This window comes from Varanus komodoensis, unplaced genomic scaffold (assembly GCF_004798865.1).
Source record: "Varanus komodoensis strain SLA01 unplaced genomic scaffold, ASM479886v1 scaffold16, whole genome shotgun sequence".
In the NCBI taxonomy this organism is placed as follows: domain Eukaryota; kingdom Metazoa; phylum Chordata; class Lepidosauria; order Squamata; family Varanidae; genus Varanus; species Varanus komodoensis.
In genome coordinates, this window is record NW_025335468.1 from 9,042,889 (window position 1) to 9,064,819 (window position 21,931).

General features: G+C 42.9%; 1 protein-coding gene across 1 annotated transcript in view; it reads left to right on the plus strand.

Moving 5' to 3' along the window:
- CD81 (CD81 molecule) overlaps positions 1-21,931 on the plus strand; it is a 72,688-nt gene that overhangs the window by 46,128 nt on the left and 4,629 nt on the right. Inside the window, exons 3-7 of the mRNA XM_044425542.1 lie at positions 10,667-10,764; positions 13,407-13,481; positions 17,227-17,337; positions 19,202-19,300; positions 20,151-20,240. Coding sequence (XP_044281477.1) covers positions 10,667-10,764; positions 13,407-13,481; positions 17,227-17,337; positions 19,202-19,300; positions 20,151-20,240 — 473 coding nt within the window. The remainder of the gene's footprint in view (positions 1-10,666; positions 10,765-13,406; positions 13,482-17,226; positions 17,338-19,201; positions 19,301-20,150; positions 20,241-21,931) is intronic.

Here is a 21,931-nt window from a genome sequence, read left to right on the forward strand (position 1 = left end):
CCAGTGGAATGTGTGCTTTGCTGTTCCCACTGAAGAGTATATTTCTTCTCTTGCCTCTGTGGCATATTATCAACCCTGAGCTTTGGCCAGCAAAAATAGAGATGCCACAAGCTAGCGTGTCTTTTCTTGGGGCAGCTTTCAGACTTAATTTTGAAACCAGGAAGATGAGAACTCATGTGTTTCCATGCATTTTCAAAGACATACATATTTCTGATCTGCTAGCCAGTTGGAGCACTTGATCCTTGAACATTATATGACCAAATGTGTTTTTTCTGTTTGGGTGGCCACTTCTAGTTCTACAGAGCATTTAGCTCAACTTTCAGATCAAAATAGCTATTTATTGGTAGCTAGTCTAGTTGCTAACAATGTTGATTCCTTTTGCCTGTAGAAACAGGTTCTTTTCTAACCTTAAGAGTTCTGATCTGTTCATTCACTTCTGGAGGAGGTCAGTTTAGGCATTTGTCCAAGGCTGACTCTTTTGAACTTCTAGGGCTGCCTCCTAAGAGCCATACAGAACTGGATCCCTGAGATAATCTGTCCCCACAAATTGTTTGGCTAGGTTTGCTGCATCTGTGACTCCTCTGCAGCCACAGAGAAACCATATTGCTTCTTGAGTAAGAGATAAAAGCAAGGCACTTCTCATCCCTCTTATCACTGTCAGCTGGGAATATAGGGTGGGGAAAGTCCAACGCTACCTTAACTGCAAGATGAGTGTGTAAACAAAGTCATTGGCTGTACCAGCGCAACTGAAGAACATGTTTCCTCCTCCGTATACTTGTTTATTTTTTGCAATTTTTCATCTCCTATTAATCAATTGAGTCCAAACATCTTGAATTTTCTTGCATGAATATAAATGGTCCCCTATGAATCCCTCACTGATGTTTTGAGAACAGAACAGGCCCATGTGTATTTCATTACCAAACACTTTTCTCACATTCAACTAGCTCAAAAAAGTTTAAAGTTGTTTATCCAGATTGCATTATGAGCCAACAACATTAGGAGGCCCTGTGAGTTTACCAGTGATTTTAGAATTCTGGTGTCATAATAGAATAAGGGGCTGGGAGAAATGTCACTACTGGAAGGCTAGCATTCAGATGGAGAAACTCTCCAGAGTACATCTGGAATGACTTCCTGCCAGATGCATTCTTTAGATATCAGAGAGTTTCCTTAGCATGTTCACTTGAAGCCCTTTCAAATTTTGTAAAGAAGCCCCTTGCATGAACATCCATATGCCAGCAGTTCCATTCAGTGCCTGTTGCATGTGAAGGATTCATCATGTGAATTGCTACAATTGCACATACTATTTCTGTGTAGACACTTACATTCCCTCACTCCATAGCTCACAGGAATCATCCTGGTTATATGAAGTAAAATTGTAGTTTCCTGGCAATCTTGCCATGTGTTTTCCTGTTCTGCTTTTTAAGCTCCCAGGCTGCACAGTTTTTCAAGAAAGCAAAGTTGTACTCAAGTTTCAGGACATCTCCCAGAAAGCTTTCCCTAACTCTGCTTTCTCCTTGCCTATTTGAAAAGACAAGGTAGTGAAATTGTGAGGCATGTGTAGAAAAAGAGGATTTTGCCAAATGAATTTCACACTTCAGTTGTTAGAAGCCTCTGAGTCAAGACAGGAGAGTTGAGGTGTCTAGTTTAAAGGAAAACCTTGAGATAGTTGACATGATAGAAACCTGGAGGAATGGAGTGAACCTCTGTGACATACATCCCTCTTTGGATATAAACTCTATAGAAAGGACAGAGAGTGTTTACCAGAGGAGATGCTGCTGTGTATGTCAAAGCGGAGGGCATAGTGTCAAACGGATTAGACAACCTAAAAGTGGCAGACTCTTCCACAGAAACATTGTAGGTGACATTACCAGCCCCAGAAATAATTCAGCACTAGGAACATCCTGTTATTCCCCCAGACCAGAATGCTCCATTTGATCTGGAGCTGGAAAACAAAGGCAGGGAGGTCTCCAAATGAGGAATAACTGGTGAGTTCTACTGCCCTCACAACAACTGGGTAAATTCATGTTCCATTCATGACAAAGAGGTTAAATTTCTCAGTGTCCTAAATGACTGTGACCTAAAACCTAGTCATGGAACCAACCAGAGGAGAAGGAACCCTGGATTTTATCCTGCGTGCCCAGAACCTAGTGCAAGATGCAAATGTTGCTAAACCAGTTGGAAACAGTGACCACAGATTTAACTGGAAAAGTAAAGTGGAAAATTGCCAGAAAACACAGTCACATTTCACTTTAAAAGAGGAAACTTCTCCAAAATGAAAGAATTGGAAAAACGAAGTTGAAAGTGAGAGTAAAGAGACTGAAATCCCCTCAACATGCTTGAAGGTTACTCAATCATAATAATAAGAAACTTGGGTAGAATGTATACCACAGAAAAGTGGAACCAAATTAGGAAAAGTGGAACCAAGTTTAGGAAAAGTGGAACCAAGTTCCAGAGTTCACCAGCATGGTTCATGAGGAAAACAAAAGGGATCACAAGTTTGTACAAATAGACAATAAGAGATGGCCCAAAAAATGAGGAGTGTATTGCTAATAAAATCAAGAACAATCATAAAGAATTCTTTAAGATAACTGATGCAAAAAACCAACAAAAGAGGCAATTGGACTGTTGGACAATAATAAGGCTAAAGGCACACTAAAGAATTATATACAGATTGCAGAGAATCTAAATGAATTATTTTCATCTGTCTTCACTATAGAAGATACAGGACAGTCCAGAGTGCCTGAACTATATTCCAGGAAAAGGCCTGAGAAACTGAGCAAAACCCTATTGACAAATTGAAAGCAAATAAATCACCTCTTAAATTACCACTCTTAGATTTCTTAAAGAACTCAAATAAGAAATTGACTTCTTATTTCTTATTAAAGTTTCTACATAATAAAAATGCTTAACATGATCCTAAGATCAGCCTGTGTTCAAGGGGATTAGAGAATGATCAGTTTAATGCCAATTTTTAAAAAGGGATCAAGAGTGATCCAAGAAATTACCAGCTGGTTAGATTAAAAGCTGTTCCTGGTAAATTGCTTGAAAGTGTTATTAAAAATAGAATCAATAAGAATAGTGGGACAAGCCCTGCACAAAAATAATCAACATGGCTTCCAGAAGGGGAAGTCTTGTATCACTTTTAGAATTCTTCAAGTATCAGCAATCCTGTAGACATTGTTCACTTGGACTTCCGTAAAGCTTTTAGCAAATCATCTCACCAAAGCTACCCAAGCAAATCTAGTAGTCATGGAATGGGGGTAGAGGGTCCTCTAACAGATCAGTAACTCATTAAATAGAAAGCATAAAAATAGGAATAAATGGCAAATTCTCCCATTGTGGGTGGGGAGGTATAAACAGTGGGTCCCCATTGGCATCTTGTACTGGGAACAAAACTTTTCAAGTTTTTCATAAATAATCTGGAATTAGGAGTGAGCAACAAAGTTGCCAAGTTTGTTGATGATACCAAATTATTTGAGATAGTTTAAACAAAAAGGGATTGCGAGGAGCTCCAAAATTATCTTTAAACTGGGTGAAAGAGCATCAGAATGGCAAATGAAGCAAGTGTCCAGCGAGGCATTTAGGCTAAAATTCCCAATTTTCTATATAAGCTGATGGGATCTGAGCTAGTGGTGACTGACCAAGAAAATGATCTTGGGATTATGAACAGCTGGAAGGATGTCAACCCACTGTACAATTGTTCTGAAAAAGATAAACTCCGTGTTTGGCATAATTAGGAATGGAATTGAAAATAAAACTGGCAATATAATACTGCCTTTTTTCATAACTATGGTGTGACCATAGTTAGAATACTGCATAGAATACTGCTTCCAGTCACCACCTCTAAAAAAGGATACCACAGAAATGATCTGCAGTTGTGGCATCTCACCAATGAAGAAAGGTAGAAGATCCAAGATAACTTAGGAGAGGAGGTGGAGAATAATCTCTGCCACAGAGACAGATGCGTGTATAGCAAGCGTTTGGAAGGAAAGGGAAGCTGCCTGACTGGGACAGTGCTTGGCTGCTTTCTGAAGGTTCAGCTTAGAGCTGTCTAAGATTCTGCACCCACTGATGGGTCAGGACATTTAAACGAAAGCCAAAAAATAGCCCTCCTCTTTGAAAAAAGAAAAGCAAATGGTGGTGCTAAACAATAACTTGATGCTTATGGAGAGGGGATATTCTAGCTTCCTTGGCAGAGAAAAAGCTTCTAATTTTGTAGCATCGCAGTGCACAGAGGGGCTTTTACCCAGGAGAGGCACTCCCAAAGGCTAAGATGGTGCAGGCATCAGTGGTTCATTGCCCATCATTAAAAATCAACAGCACTCCCTTTTCTTAAACAGAGCTGTTAATTTGTTGAAATGAAGTCTGGTCAGATACAGAGGGTCATTGACTGCTTGGGTGGTTTGTTGTCCTTGTCTGTATTTTAAAGTAAATTGGACAGAATAGCCCCATTCCATAGGCCTCCAGTTGTCTGGCTCCGGCTGTCAGGGACAAAGAGCAACTTAATGAAGGCTGCTGTATCTGTGTCCTGGGAAGAATCTGGCTTTTCTCCCAATGGCAGCAGTCATTTTATTGCTTCCTGACTGCAGTTCAGTTATCACACTTCCCTATTCTACTCTCCACTCGCAGACACAGTTTCCGGCCTGCTCAGTGCCAGCACAGCTAAGAAGCTCAAACAGGGCATGGGTCAGGGAAGGGTTGACTTATTTATTAATTTAAGGCACTATCCTATGCATGTGTAGACAGGAAAAAAAGATACAACTTCCAGCTGGCTGGGGAATGCTGGGAGTTGTAGGGCTCATTTCTGATTTCCATCTCTATTTTTACAGTAACCCTTTTTAAGTTGCATAGTTTAGGGCATAGCCCATACTTGTCACAACCTTTTGATTGAGTTATTGCTTATTAAACATAGTTTGCTCAGGGACAATGGCAACATAATAAAAGAGAAGCATTATCATGGATCAGGTCATTTCATTTTTACCTCTTACAGTATGCTACATTCTTCATTGGCATTAACAGAGATTTCCACCTGTCCCAGGAGCAAATAGCCCTTTCAGGTACAGGAAAGGACTGAACACACAAAAGTAAGCACACTCTTGCAGTGGTCCCAAGAAATGCCACCCCACTCCAGCTGATGTGCCCCGAATTTAAACAAGAGCAATAACTGTGCATTCCATTCCATGCTGCATTTAATTATGTCTGTACTTTGGCCATCAGTGTCCTCACATTCTGGACCAGACATGGATGTGAGCATGACCTCTGCTTGAAGTCATTTATATGCTTGAAGGCATATAAATGTTCCAAATAAATAAATAAGTCCATACATTTCTGAGCTGGATTGTGATTAACAGACACACAAAAAAGCATCCAGTGGCAAGTTTACATTTGTATTGTGCACCAATACAGGAAGTCCCTGACTTACAAGCATTCAAGTTATGAACAGCCCATACTTAACAAATGTACTGGCGTGAATCCTATTCATTTTTTTAAAAAATTACTGCAGGAAGTTGCCATAAAGAGAGAAGAAGAGGAAGGGGAGAGAGGGAGGCCTCCAAACATGCCTTCCTATCCCGTCTAGCTAGAGAGGGAAATCTCTTCAGCATTTCATTGCTGCAAAGAGAAGGCCCTGGTGAGTTTGGGCAGGGGTTGCCTAGAACTGTTTGAAGTTTTCCACTTTCACAGGGGTCACACCCAACTCCTGCAAATGTGGCAGGCCAACTATCTGTGATTTGACTTACATACAAATTCACCTTGAAGACAAATTTCCATTTTCTCAGGAACAGAACACATTCGTAACTCAGGGACTGCCTGTACTCTTTAATCAATGAGAGAAGAATGCATGCATTTAAAAGATGCACACAATTGATGTGTACCTTTGGAAAAACACACTGCATGGAAATACATACGCATTTTCATGCCAAAAGGGGGAGAAAAGGTCACAGTCTGCTATGGATTTAAGCCAGAATAACCTCCAGAACAGAATCAGGCTACTCAAGTTTTGCTGAATCACACATCCCCATAGCCCATTGAACTCCATAGGACTTCTGATTAGATATACATATTGCAGTGTCTGCAAAGTTAAGAATTCATAATTTGGGACTGAATGTAGAGCCCTGAGAATTACAGCTTTTAATTATTTACAATACTGTTTTTATTATTATCTTATTATTTTAATTACTCAATTTAATTTGAAAATAAAAATGGCATTCTTCTGTTCATGGTTTTGAAAATAAACAGGAGTGGAAACCAGATTGGATGTTTCCAGTAAATCACACCTGTCGTGCTGCCTAGACTGATTGCCAAAATCCCCACCCATCTCATTGCTCCTTAACACCATTCTCAGCCTTTCATCGTGGCCGTTAGTCATTCTCCACCCCACCTCCATATGCAGTGATGCCCCACTCTAGTCATCCTAACACTGTAGTTCTAAACCTTGGACAGTGTGTGTATAAGTGCAGTTCCATCTAGTCGCGTCCTGCTGAAGCAGAAAATATGCAGTGCTGCCCCAGATGGTGAGACTGGCATGCTGCTAGTCTTAGTGACAAGGAATCAGTGGCTGACAGGTATCACTTTCTCACTTTGCCCATCAGAGATAGTAATGGGCCCTTTTCTTTAATTTCTGAGCAAGTAGGGATAGTGCCAGTGTGGTGTGGGGGCTCCCATGTGGCAAAACTTAATGTGAGGTTAATATATGAACCAAAGTGTGCTGCTGAGAGCTTCCGTGGAGGAAGCAAAGGACACTAATATTACCAAACCTTCCCTCCCTCCCTCTGCAGGTCCAAAAGGGCAACTCCTTCTTTAAAGCTTCTCTGCCTTATGGTGCTTTGGGCTTTCAGGCAAATGGTTAGAAATTTCAAATAAATGCCAAGCAAAGTGCATTTCCTCCTTGTTTCCCCATAGTCTAATACAAAGTTCCGTCTGTTCTCATATTAGTGCTAAGAGCCAAGCTTCTGTCTGACTTTCAAAGATCTTGTGTTTCTTCTTTTTAAGAGACACCCTCCCCAGCCCTGCACCCCAAAATAGTAGTTGCACAGCTAGTGAGAACTTTCAAACGAGACCTTTTGCCTGACCTTCTGGTCTCTCTTCTGGCCTCCTGCCAGTCTACCTGACACAGTGTGTTTATGCCTTTCCTATGAGATCTCTGTCTCTTGGCCCCCTTAAAATCTCCAGTTCCCCTAAATTCTTATTGGCTGCTTGCCATTTCTCTTCTTGATCCCATCCTAGATTCAATTCAGACCCCCCCCCCCAAGAATGTTCCTTCACAACAATACTACAAAAAGACCTCTCTGCTTTATAACAAGGCTTTGAGTTTTATATTCCTCTATTGTATCCTTGTGTTTTACAATAGCCTCTGGTTCTGCTTCTTCACCATTTGCATCAAGTGCCTGGCAGTGTGGCAGTTTATGATATCTTTTTTATCAGATCCTGCAAGAAACTGGTTTTTTTCATGGTTGACATTCTGTTGAAACAACATATAACTGACCATGCTCTTGTCAGTACTTATAATGTACCCAACGTTCTGAGAATTGGCTTTGAAGAACCACCATGTGCATTTTTACTGCAGGCCTTTTGATGTTGGATAGCTTAAGTACAGCCCCTTTCTCTCCACAGCTAATCATCATGCCTTTTAATTGAGTTGCCAGTCAAAACAAATATAGTTAAATAATGAACAGTAGCAACATAGTGGCTGGATTCACAAATAACCATAAGCCATGGCAGGAATGGCTTGTTGTTATGTGTGAATACTGGAAGCACGGTGAAACATGGCATGTTTGGTTACCAAGAATCACCGCAGAGAACCAACTTATTTATTCTAAGGTATCCACATTTCAGCATTGCTTCTCCTATTATGTATGATGTTACTTACAATGTTTTTCTGCAGCTTCCCCTGTTTGGCCAGCAAATTTTGTGGCAGGAGCAGCTGTAGCCACTGCAGCTGCCATTTTCTGCTGCCCTGTTCACCCAGCAGTGGCTGAGTTGCTGGTGGACAGGGCACAGACTGGCTGCCCCTGCACTTCCTGTCATCCCCCCGGCATGTGTTTCCCAGTGCCTGGCCACCATGACTGCTGCCTAGCCAATCACCTACCTCATGTACCACCCAGCTAATCATCTGCCTACCCACCTCCTGACTGGATTGTCTCCCTCCCATGCCACCTGCCCAGATTGCTGAAATGTCCTCCTTGTGTGGTCACACCATGTTGTCACCTCACAAGGACTTACAGGATAGGGCACGAGCATGAGGCAGGAATGTGTCTCCATCCCACAAGCTTCAGGAGAGAGAGGCCGGGGCCCCTGCAAGGTAGCATCATGGCATCACCACGTGAGGTGGACATCTTGGTGATCCAGCCAGGCAGCACATGAGGCATACAACTCAGCCAGGAAGTAGGCAGGCAGGCACATGACCTGGTCAGGTGGCATGCAAGGTGGGCAGTTGGCCAGGCAACGGACATGGTGGCAGCAAGGTGGCTGGGCACTGGGGAGCACAATCTGGGAGGGAGGACAGAGAGCATCCCCATCAGCAGCGATTGTGTGGGTGGCCGTGCGCGGCATTCTTGCCTGGTTGCTGCTCTGCTGTTCCTGTGGATGCACCATGCTACTCTGATGAATAGATGGGGACCCCATGGAGCTGCAAAAAAAATGGGATAGCCATGCTGGTCCACAGGCAAAAACTTCCAGAATTCATAGGAAACTGTGAATTGTCCAAGATAAGAGGTGGATCTGTGTTGATACCCAGCCTTTACGTTTTGAGAACCGGAGAACAGCTATTCTTCAAGAATTCATTGCTAGGTCTAATATAATACCTGCTACATCTGCTAGTTTTATAATAAGGGCATTGCCCAACTGTGACTATGGGTAGAATGGCATGGCATAGCTAGGCTGGAGATGATCTGGATAGACTAAGTTTGGACAGTCTGGATGTTTGTGGCCATAGTTCCTATGATTTTTAACCATTGTTCATGCTGGCTAGGGCTTATGGAATTGTAGTCTAAACATCTGGAGGGCACCGATTGCTTACCCCTGGTTCATTCCATTTCTGGGTAGGATCTTCAGTTCTAGAAATGGACAAAATTAACCAACATACATTTTAGAACAAGAGTGGAGAACCAGGGGCTTTTCAGATGCTGCTGGTCTACATCATCCTTACTCATTTTCCAGGATGACTGAGATTCATGAGAATCAGTGTCCAAAAGCAGATGGAGGACCACAGGTTTCCAATTCCTGTCTTAAAATATTTGACATAAGTAAGAACAATGAGAAGACACCAGAGCAGAGGAGACTGCAGTAAAAGAAATAAGCTCATGCAAGTTGCTCCTAATCTGTACTGGAAGAACAACATTGCAAAACTATTAGAGAAATATAAGTGCAGCTTCTGCAATTTGTACCTCTTAATCCTGCCATCAGATGCAAACACCTGATGTGCCTACCTCTGATCATACAAGGATGTTGCAGGTGCCCAGCATCCCAACTATCTTAATATTTTAGGTCCATTTCACTATGTCCATTGCTGTACATGTTCATTTGGACTATTTATAGTGACTAGAAAGAGAAGCATTTGGTAAATACTTCCCAGTCAAAGCAGCAACTCTGGTTAGGTTTACGATTGTCTTAAAGTATCTTGTTTTATAATCTACTTAATGAATGTCATGGATTGTTTTTAAGGTAGAGTGTCTTCCACCCAATTCAGTTGAAAATTGAATTACAGAATTCACTCTCACTAGCTTAGGTGCCATTAAGAGGGGATTTGGCAAATTTATAAAGAATAGATATGTTAGCAGTTATAACTAAGAAGAACCATAGACCTTTTGCCTAACCTGGCAGGTTTCCTATTTACATTTAATTGCAGTGGTACCTCGGCACATTAATGCCTTGGTTCACAACCAAATTGGGTTGCGAACAAAAATTTCATGAAAATTTCAACGTGGGTTGCGAACTCCGCATTGGGTGGTGACCAAGATCACAGCCATCCCCCCCCACCCCCCCCCCCCCGAGTAGGGAGATGACCATGATCGCAGTTGTGTTCGTGCAGGGAAGACATGCGTGATCACGGACATGCTCCTGCAGGAAAGATGGGCTCAATCTTGGCCATCTCCTCCCCCCCCCCCCCCGCCAACCAGCATGATCGCGGCCATCTCCCCACCCCACTGAATGGGGAGATGACCACGATCATGCTGGGGGCGGAGGGGCGGGGAGATGGCCAAGATCACGCCTGTCTCTCCCTCCCCCAGCACACCCCATTCATGCCTGTCTCCCCCCGCCCCAGCACGCCAGGATGACAGGCACGTGCAAGGACAACGGGCACGATCTCGGTCATGCTGGGGGGGCAGGGAGATGGCTGCACTTTTGCTCAGGGTGGGGAGGGAGAGATGGCCGGGATCTTTGTTGTTGTCACTTTGCTTCACATTTTTCTGATTAAAAGAAAAATGATTAACCCTATTTGCATTGAATCTTATGGGGAAATTTAACTTGGCTGTCAACTAATTTGGGTAACGACCAGGGTCCTGGGAAGGATTAAGTTCGTGAGCCAAGGTACCACTGTATATGTATGCTTTCCCTGTTAATAGGCATTGGCGAAACAGTGGTATAATTTACCTTTCACAAGAATTTAAGCCTCTAAAATTAATTACAAGATATCTCTGATCAACCTGCCTTTTGTCCCTCCCTGCAGGAATCTACATCCTGATTGCTGTTGGAGCAGTGATGATGTTTGTGGGTTTCCTGGGATGCTATGGTGCTATCCAGGAGTCACAGTGCCTTCTTGGAACAGTAAGAAATCTGTTTTCCCTTTCTTGTTAAAATGTTCCAAGCTTTCTCTTTACGAACTTCATAGATCAGAAAAGCTTAATGTTCACACAGAACACATGGTCCTTGAATGGGCAGGTATTCTTGCAACTCAAGAGAAGTTTTGGTCCTCCTTAGCTAGTAATTCATGTCAGCGAAGGATGGGGAGAGAGGAGAAAACTGGAGAACATGCAGTGTAAAATGGGACGTATTTGGTCCCACTTTATACTAAAATGGTCTATGATGTATAGTGATAAACACAGTGGCACCGTTTCCATATTTATGAGTACCCAGGTATGTATAAGTTGTAGTAGCTGGTGCTTTATCCTTAGATGAGATTCTTACTTTTCTGAATGTCTTTACAGAATCTGGGGATTGGTTATTTTCTGCTGAACTAAGTAATCTAGACTTAGACTGTGTAATAAGGTTACAGAAGAAAATGGAAGGCTGGCTTGATCCATTCACTCAGGGGTTGCCAGATTTTTTTCCCCTCCAAAGAAGAAACTGTGTTCTGTAAAACTGCAAAACTTGGACTACAGCCACCATGAAGCCTTGCTTGGGTATTCATTGGAATGCATGAGGTCTTCATCTGGCCCAGTGCCTTACTTCCTGTACGCTTCAGCCCCCTGTCCATCTGGCCCCAACCTTGCAGTGGCAAGATCTGAAGGAGTGCTCTGCTTACATCTGTTAATCCTGGTGAAGCAGATTTCCCATCACACAGAGTTCTACCTGTGCACAAATATGAGCAGAGACCCTCTTCAGATCTCTGTGCTCAGTGTGGAAAGGTTGGCGACAGAGGAGGTAGGGGCTGATGTGCATGTGGCTCGGTGGGCAAGACCAGCCAACACAGTCCCTCCCCTCTACCTGCTTTAAGCTTTCACATCCCTGTGCATTCTGCTGTGATGCTTCAGAGACCTGGAGTAGTTTCACCCTCTCTGTTCAAAGACAGTGGTCCTTTGAGGCAGAGTGGCCTAGGTGCTGCTATGTCATAAAACCCTTTATATCCCTACCTATTTTTTTCTTTCATCATCAGGCCACCCACCTCCCTCTGCCCCACTGAGGTCACTCTTCAAGGACCACTTCTTCAGCAAAGCTAATCCTAATGCTCCTTTCTGTTTTCTAGTTCTTCCTCTGTCATTGGGAACCTTTTAGGATCAAAAACATACAGTTTTACAGCTGTGGTACATAGTTTATATCACTGTTTTCCACCCTATGACCTCGAGATGTATGAACTGCAGCCAGCATGACCATTGGCTGAGACTGATGGGAGATGCAGTTCAGCATATCTGAAGGGCATCAGGTTGGAGAAAGGCTGATCTAGATGTTGCTTTCTCCCAGTTGTATTTCTCTTTTACTGATAGTGCTGGAAAGCAGTGACTCAGGTTAATAAATTAACAGTTGCCTTTTGTGACCTTGAACAGAACTTCTGTTCATGCCTCATCCCTCTGCCTTATTTTTTTTTTTTTTGCCTTCCATTGCTGCCAACCTGCCCGTGGGGGAGTGCAATGTTACCTTGAATATTTGCTGTTAAAGAGGTGTCAGAAAGCAAGAGAAGAGATACTCTCAAATGCCTGGAAATGTTTTAATAATCCCAGTGCTTTTTGGGGGAAAAATGTTTCCTTCCTTGGGGGCCATTTGTCTTTCTCCAGATATATTTTGAAAAATCTTACTGAGACTTCTTTTGCTTTGAAACAGAATGTGTTGGGCTTATCAAAGCATTCTCCAACAATTTGTTGAAATAATTTGTGCCATTCCCTCCCTCTGTTGTTTTACTGAAGAGGTGAACAGCTAAACTGCCACCATTCCTTATTCTGCCTGGTAATTCTAGCTCCTGCCCCAACATGCAGATTGAATATTTCCTTTGATGAGAGACTGGAGGGAATGTCACACCAAGATTACAAATTGAATTGGAAGATTAATCATTCCTGGGTCTCCCTTATACCACAGCTACTAGAAAAGCATGTCAGTCCCGCTTTTCCCTCTTTTTGCAAGTGCATGGGAAGGGACTGTGTCATTTTTCTATTCTGTATATAAAATTTCAAGTAGGTGCTTTAGCAGGTGTTCAGTAGCAGTTCTTTGTGCTGCAACCTTGAGCACTGGAAACAAGTGAATGAGGACATTTTGGAAAGCCACAATATTTTGCAGTCTGTTTCAAAAATGCATTTGTGTATGGCTTAAGATTTTAGAGGAGGAGAATGAATGGGTGAGGTGTGTGTCTTTGGCACATGGCCTTTCTTCATGGCTCTTCAGCAAGGGCTGAGTAGCAGAAATAGGTGCTGCCTTCTGGGGTCCTGACCTATCTGCAAGATGCTTTTTTTCCCCCTACTTACTGCAGTCTTCATGCTCATTGTGCATACTGACAGCAGCCTCGAATGGAGGCCCAAGAAACAGAATCTGCCCCCATCTATCGAGTGTTGTAGCAAGGTGTAGTCCACGTGGGTCTGTGTTTTTGGAAAGATGCAGCTTTTGTCTGAAAAGTACTGTTGGATCTCCATTCCTGATATCACATAGACCCTTTACTGTGATGTTGTTTATCTTCCAGTGTACATGCACCCTTAGACTGAAGTCCCTCTTCATTTTCTGGTAGTTCTGCCACCTTTCTTACTTTATCTGTGTTCTATCCATAGTTTTTCACATGCCTGGTAATCTTGTTTGCTTGTGAAGTGGCTGCAGGAATCTGGGGGTTCGTTAATAAAGATCAGGTAAGGAGCTTATTCTGACTATTTATTATGTATATTTAGCTAGAACTTGAGGTTTACAACACAGCTGACAGTCCCATGCTTTAAGGATAATATGTTTATTGTGGCATTAGTTTCATAGGTCAAAGCCTATTAAGACAACAAAATGACTTTATTTTCCCCTCACAAAATCCCTGGGTAGGTAGGTTAGGCTGAATGCCAAATGAAACAATAATAAAAGACAAGGCACTGCTGCTGTGACTTTGTATTCTTTTGTTTATTTCTCATTCCAGTGTGTGAAATAGCCAATCTGAAGGGCTTCAGGCTAAACTTCTCCCTGCCAGGCATTGCTGTGAGGCTGCTGTTGAATAGTAGGCAGATATGCTAGAAGGAAGAGGCAGGATCTCGCACACTCACACACTGTGCACAGACTCAGCCATACAGTTCAGATTAGAGTCAGGGACTGGGTTGCAGACACTTGATCCCAAGGCAGCAGCTGTCTTTAGTGAATCACAGATATTTGATCTAAGAGTTTTTTCCCCCTGCGGGGATTGGGTATGCTTTGAGGAAGAAGCTGATGGACCAGATAGAAGCACCCGCTCTGAAGGGCAATGCCTGCAGTGGTTAAGAGCGCAGGACTGGGACTCAAGCAATCTGGGTTCTAGTCTCCACCCAGCCATGAAGCCAGTTGGGTGACTCTGGGCCAGTCACAGACTCTCAGCCCAACCTACCTCACAGGGTTGTTGTTGTGAGGATAAGATTGAGATAGATACATAGGCAGGCAATGGCCTATGGAATCAAGGTTTCCAGTACCTGTTCCAGTATTTTTCTGATGCCTTGAAGCTAGTAGGATATTGTTGCAGCTTGTAGGCGAACACACTCATTTTTCCATCCTGTTCTGGTCTCTCGGCAAACAGGGTTCATATACTTTTATAATCATCAAAAACTGTTTGATCTGAGATCATAGTGGAATACTGGGGCCAGGGGAGTGTTCCTTTTCTCAGCAATGACATCCCTGTATATTTTCTTCTAGTATGTGTACATATCATTTTGTGAAACAAATACCTGTGTACCTGAAGGCTAGAAACTTGGAGATTTGTTTGTTTTATTTTGTAAAATAAATCCTTGAAGGTAAACATAATGTTTTGGTTAAAAGAAACAATGCAGTTTCCTTGGGAATCATTAACACGGAATTCTGGGATATGGAAAAAATACCCATGAGGAGGTTGATATAATGTCTAGACTTGAAAGAGATAATGATGATGTGCAATGAAGAAGAGCCAGAAAAATGTATAAATACAAGGCTGATTTAGCTGCCTTATAAAGTAGATTCCCAAAAGGCTTTGGCTGCAGTTAAATAAATGCCCTTGCAGAAAGAAAGAGTTAGGCAACAGAAGGGGCATTAGTAAACATTATGACAATGAATACCTAGAAAGAAAGGACATTGGGTTTATTTGGATTTGTGAGAGCAATTCAGTTTTGAGAGAGGCTGCCAGTGACATGGCGAATTCTCTGTTCCTTGCCTTCTGTGCTTCAGAAACTGTGAGTGGTTCTCCTACACACATTCAAAGCAATCTTGGACCTCTGAGATTACCTTTTCCAATTTCACTATGTTGTTTTTATATCATTTTGTCCACAAGCAGGGGTCACAGTAGACTTATATGTTATCCTCCCGAGCAATCCCACAGATACAGACACTAAGGAAATAGGTGACAGCAACAGTGATTCATTGAATCACAGGCACATCACATTTTCTCCCTTCAGTTTGAGGCTGTGGTAAAATCTTAATTCAGAAGGTGGCTAGTAGTGCCATTCCTCCCCCACCCCCCACCTTGCTTTGAGAAAGCCTTCTTCCCTCACACCCACTGCAGGGAGGACAAGATGGCGATGTCATTTCAGTGGAGTTATCCTAATTTATCTCTCCAGTTTGTATTCGTCCACCAACTGGAAGTTTTGATTTCACAGGAAAGAGCAACGCACCAGCACCACACAGTCCTGGTGCATGACACGAATTTGAATGCCACATGCCCATTCTTCTGTACCAAATGGCCGCTCCCTTGCATTAGTGCTGGTGTCATCTGAGCACTTGCATATGTGGTACACCATGGGAGGAAATTCTATTACTGGTGTTTTATCCACTAGTCAGTTCCAGATGGCACTGAAGAAATGGAATAGGGGCATTTTGTAGTTCTTAACAGTCTTCCCCCAGGACAAATTATCCTCTAATAAAAAAGCTTCCCATTCATACTTTTAAAAATGAAATCTGACATGATGTTTCTCAATTTCTCACTTCCCAGGGGGTAAATTAAATGGGAATGGGAAGGGCAAAGTCCCCTCACTGTGGTAACAAACAGCTGGCCCAGACTGCCAATTATCAAATATAATTGTGTTTTTGGTGATGTTTTGACAGAAGTAACAACATAGAATGCATTTCCCTTAAAGAGTTTCAAATTACAACCCATTTGCTCTGCTCAGTTCCGTTGACTATAATAACATGGTTTTGGTGTTTTGGCTTGTAACATACATGATTCTTTATTTAATACTTGGCTTTTCCATTTAACCCCTGACTGGAGATTCAGTGGAGAACTCCTCACGCTAACACACACACGTCATAGTGTAGCTCTTCTGCCTTTTTCTCCATAACACATGGTTGTTGGTAAGAAAAAAATAGTCAGAAGCAGCAGTGGGAAACCACAAAAGAGCTACAGATTGACGATTGCCTCATATGGACACACCCTTCCTCTATAAAATGCCATAAATGAATCAGTGCCATTGCACAGGAGGAACCTCACAGAAGCACACAGGCCTTGCCTGCTCCTTGGGGCCTTCATGTGTAAGATATGTGTGATCAAATCAGTTAGACAGCAGGGCAGACATTTCCCTTCTCTAAGCCTTTTCTCACTTTTTATGGTGATAACACCCACAAAAATGATCTCATTGCCAGATCTCAGGGAAGTACAAAAGGAAGAAGACATTCTTCCTTATATCCCAGAGAAGGCATTCCTCCTTATATCCCAGACTCAGGGTTTATATGTGGCATTTTGAAGTTAGCTAATAACTTGTTGAGAAGGAAGTACTTGTGTGATGTGCTCCATGTGGCCAACTTAAGGTACAGGCTGTGTTTCAGAACAGGCAAGAATTGGATGCTTCTAAATGATATTCAGGGGCATTGCCACACTAAATTTATTACAGTGGCTAACTCAAGCGGTTACCAGAATGTGTGCAACAGGACAAAGTACTTGTCTTCCAGGATGGGACACAGCTAGAGTACCAGCAAAAGCTGGTGAACCAGTCTGGGGGTGCCCTCCAGCTGGATCTTCCTTTTATGAGGGGATAATTTGTTGCCTCACTGGTCAACAGACCGCCTTCTCTGAGCATCTCTCTCTTTTGTGCAAACTGCTGCTTCTTTGCACCAGCAGAAAAGCAGCAGCAGGACATTTGGAAACACAAGTTGACCAGAAATCTGTTGTTCCAGCCCCACTCTCTTAGCAAAATCATTCTGGTCTTAGCATTTTCTAAACACCAAGATGATGAGTTACGGTCACATGCACTTTCAACAGGTGTGTTTCTGGTTAAGTCTTCTGAGACTGTTACTTGGAAGAGTCTATTTCAGATTAGTTTGCTTTAACTTTCAACAAAAAATTGTCTCAGCTCAGTTAAGGATTTCAGCACGCTTTAATATACCTATCTACTTTCACTAAAAACATGAGGAAGCATATTGGGTTGTTTTTCCTGGCAACTGTAATGTCTCTGTCTGTCTCATTTGTAGATTGCAGGTGATGTCAAACAATTCTATGACCAGGCATTGGACCAAGCAAAAGTAAAAGATGAGAGCAAATCCAACAAGGCAAGAGCAGTTGTGAAAACCTTTCATGAAACGGTAAGCCATGCAGTGCCCTCTGCAGCAAATAAAGCATAACTTTCTTGAAACAAGAAAGTTCTGTTCCCACTGTTGCCATTCCTCTGTTTCAGCAAGTGCCTGGAGTATCCACAGAGCAACCCAGTACATGCTTTAAAATCCGTAGTTCTCTGCTTTTCAAAAAGCGCATACCAAAAGGCAGGCTAGTTTCCCCAAATCCCCTCTTAAGAAATTCTTCTCCTTTCCCTATTGCACATGCTTATAAAATTGGGAAACCTTCAAGCGCTGATTTCTAATTATCTGCCTGCTTCCTTCCACCCCGTTCTTGGAGAATTTGTACAGGCTATTTTTTCATTGAGGGTCTGTCTCAAGGAATGGCTGTCAGGGACTCACTCTGCCACTGTGCATAAGCAGGTGGGCAAGGCAAGGTGCTCCAACGCCTCCCACACGTGCGCACACACATGTGAGAAATGGCGGAGTGGGCTTGCTTTGCCCGTTGCTTCCATCTGCCCATCACCAGATGAAGGAAGGAGGATCTCCTTTTCCACAGGGGTGGGCTGAGATGTGTCAGCCTCCCTCTGCACTCCCAGTGACATACACCCAAGCAAACCTTGCTTTTCTTTCATCCGCCCCTCCATGGGGAAATGATGACCTGTGCTAAGCTTGCTCTGTGCCCGCCTCCTTCAAAACCACACACACAAGGAGAGAAAGCTCTTTTCTACTGACCACTGAGAATGCCCTGCAGCCACCATCCCCTATGCACATGCACAGGGAGGAACCCTCATCAATTGCCATGTCCCCACAGTGAAAGGAAGGGACCCTCTGGGCTTGCTCCCACCCAACACCTCTAACAGTGCATCTAACAGAGCATCCCCCCCCCCCCCCCCAGGAAAGGGCAAGCATGGTGGGCTTGCTGTATACATACTGCCTCCAAACCTACACCAGCAAGGAGGGTCCCCTCTTTAGCCCCTCTCCTTCAGGGGGAAACGATGCAGTGGGATTGGTTTGTTCTACTTTTTACCTAAATCTGTCATATTTGGTATTTTTTTAAATAGGGTGTCCAGCTTTTTGTGGCTCCATTTGTTTATTTTTAATCAGTCTTGGACTGATTTCTTGTTCTTCAGTCAATCTTTTAATTAACAATAAAACTTCTTTTTCTGGCTTTACTGAAGCTTTCTCCAAGCTTCACATGGCCCCACCCACAGCACCCGTGCCATCCTACAGAACAGGAGGCACACACAGAAAAAGGACAAGACTCCCAAGAAAACGGAAGGTCAACTGCAATTCTTTGTGTAGCTTACAATAGAAGAACAGGTATTGGGTAGTACGCCAGGCCATCTGTATGGAAACAGCCCAGGGTGCATTAAAGACTGTTATTTTTAAGTAGCAAATAAATCCCAAGGAGAGAGGGACCATGCAGTGCATCTAAGCTGGTTTCACATCTTCAGAATTCTCCCCCAAAGATTACAGGGAATAGGAGCAAGAGTAGCAGGAAATGTGATCCATATACCAAATGCATTGCTGCTTTTCACTGAGCTGCACCCATGACATGGCCATGTGCTATATTAGAAATAAGACAAAAAAGGAAAACCAGTGTCTGTGGTTCTTTATAGTACCCCTGTAAAACCTCGACCTCTTCTGGTATGAATTTGCTACTTTCCACTCAGCGCTCAGAACCTTTCAAGACTTCCCATCCAGGACTTTCTTCGGCTTGGGGACTGTGTTGGAATTCTGGTATCCAGTCCAATGCTGAGATGAGGGGATGATTTAGGTATCAGAATCTACATGTAGAAGGTGTTCATGGATTCATGGAAAACATACTAGTTGAAACTTTTAGAGATGAATATCTGTCATCAATTTCTCTCTCCCTTTTCTCTGCTTACAGCTAAAATGCTGCGGTGCACGTACTGTGGAAGCTTTAATCAACATAGCAACATATGATTTCTGCCCTTCTGAAGGAAAATTGATTCCATCATTTTCAAACGTAAGGAAACATCCATATAATGCAACCCTTGTCTTCAATGCATAGGTTTCCTCCCCAGCCCAACATCAGTTCACTGGCTTTGCAAGAGCTGAATGGTATACCATTTCACAGCTGTGGTTGGGCAGATGTGTGAGGAGCCTCTGGCTTCATCCAGGAACCAGTGTAAATCCAGAAATGGGGTTATTATTTAGAAGTATCCAGTCTTCCCCAGGGTGGGAGTTACCAGTTAGCTGTTTGGCAAGGCACCGTGCTCCCTTTTATATCTTAAATATCAGTACCCAGCAAACTGCTGAGTATGAAGGAAAAACTCTTTGAACTTTTCTGAGGTTTATTTTCCATTTTTCCAATCTAAGAATTTGAGCCTTAGGACACAGAACAGCAAACTGAGCACCACATGTGGACTATCCCAGAGCTTAACTGTATATTACGTATAGCATGCCATTTCATCTTCTGATCATCCTGAGGTCCATGAATTGCTTGCTGTGCTGTTGAGCAGAGCAAAAAGAGGTAAAGGTAAATATGTTCAGGAGGCTGTTTAATATGTAGTTTTTGCACAAAGAGGAGCAGGAGAAGATTGCTATTTTCTTGCCAAAGTGGAATTGAGACATCTTAATTCTAACAAGGAGAATAGCTTGATTGGGTTTTGCTCTAACTTCACTCTTTCTCAGGCCTAACACCTATGAAGGGAAAATGATGCAACTATATGTAGGATATTCTGTGAGCCATCCCAAGGCTATGTAGCAAGGGGACGGCATATAAAAACTTTAAATAAATAAATACATATTTACCTTTATGGACTTTCTTTCTTTCTTTCTTTCTTTCTTTCTTTCTTTCTTTCTTTCTTTAACAGGACATAAACTGTCACCACAAAATTGATGAGCTATTCTCTGGAAAGTTGTACCTGATTGGCATTGCTGCCATCGTGGTGGCTGTGATCATGGTAAGTGTGGCTAAGCGCACGGTGGGATGTGAGGTGTTTGCTGTCCCTATGGTAGAGATGTGCCGTATATTGATGGACTTCAGGGTCCAAAATTATGGTGCAGGAAGGAGAAAAGGTGGAAAGGGTGCTGTTCCAGGCACATGCTGCTTTAATGTAGCTTGGCCTCCATTGGGCTGGGGAAGCAGGCAAGTGCACATCAAGGTGTGGCTTGGAAACCTTTGAGAGCCACTGTGGTGTACTGGTTAGAGTACTGGACTGGGACTTGGGAAATCCAGGTTCTAATCCTGTGAAAGCGCACTAGGTGACTTTGGACCAGGCACTGACTCCCAGTCTAACCAACCCTCCAGGGTTGTTGTGAGGATAACATGGAAAGAAGGGAGACTGTGTAAGCCACCTTGGGTTCCTTGCTAGATGAAAATGATGGAATATAAATAGCATAATAAATAAATACAGGGCAGTCTAAACAGATTTTCCCAGCACTTTGAATTGTATATGGGATTAAAGAGAAGGAAGCCACTTCTCCATTTACTGCCCCCAACGTTTCCTTATTCTCTCATTGTGGAGCAAGGAGAAGCTGCAGGCAGGCATAGACACACCTGTCCACTTTGCTTTCTCCTGCCTTTCAGTTGTTAAAAACTCAAGTGCTGTTGGTCCCACGTATGAAAACAGTAGTGAATTTTAGTAAAGCCTTTATTGCAAATGGATGGAGACTAAATTCTGACTCGTCGGCACCAGCCAAATGCAATCAGCACAGCTCTTCTCAGCACAGAGAGGACTGTGTTGTAATAGCCAGCCATATAATTGTTAAAGATGAAGAGCCTGTCACAAGAGAAGTTAAGTGGGAACCCTAATTCAGCACTAGCATGGTTGACTGCACCAGGATTCACCCCCAGACCTTTAGAAAATCCCTCAAGTCCTGAGCCTGGATGACTCAGTTTCCACTTCTCCCACACTCGAGGTTTTTGCCTTTATATCTTAATTTCAAGTTCCTTCCATTGAAAATACGAAGACTTTTGCAAATATTGATAAATTCTAAGATGAAATTCAGTCCACTTATTTGTAAGGATCCCTGGCCATTCCTCTATGCAAGAACTGCCTTTCCTCCTGCCTGGCCTCCTGCCTGCTTCACTCCCCACAGCAAGGAAGGAAAGGGAAGGCTTCTAGATGTGCACCTCAACACTCTCCATGCCAGAGCCTCTCTGCATTCCCAGAGAAGATGAAAAATCATTTCACTATTCAGATCCTCTTTACGGTGGTTCACTTGTCTTAACTCTTTTGTCAGCATTATCCCACTGCAACTAGGCTTGGCAGCGTTTCATTTCCAGTAGAATTAATGCATTAATTTCAATTATAATATGGTTGAAATGCATTTGCCAACCTTGCATCATTCACTGTGAGAAAAACTGGAAGACATTCAGAGGAAGACTGAACTGCAGCAGTGGCAGTTCCTCAGAAACATGTATGTTTTGGTTTGTGCTGTTTGCTCTTTGAAACTCTTAAAATGCATACTGCGTGTTTTTACCTTGGGGAAACACGTGGCACTGCCAAAGAAAACGACCTGAAATAAAAGCCTATCTGTAACATTGGTACAACCAATTTGGCCCTCAGTTTCTTGGTAGTTTGTACAAGAGCAAGATGGGCATGCCTGCAATTACAGTGCCTCGAGTGTGGGCACAGAAGCTTTATGAGTG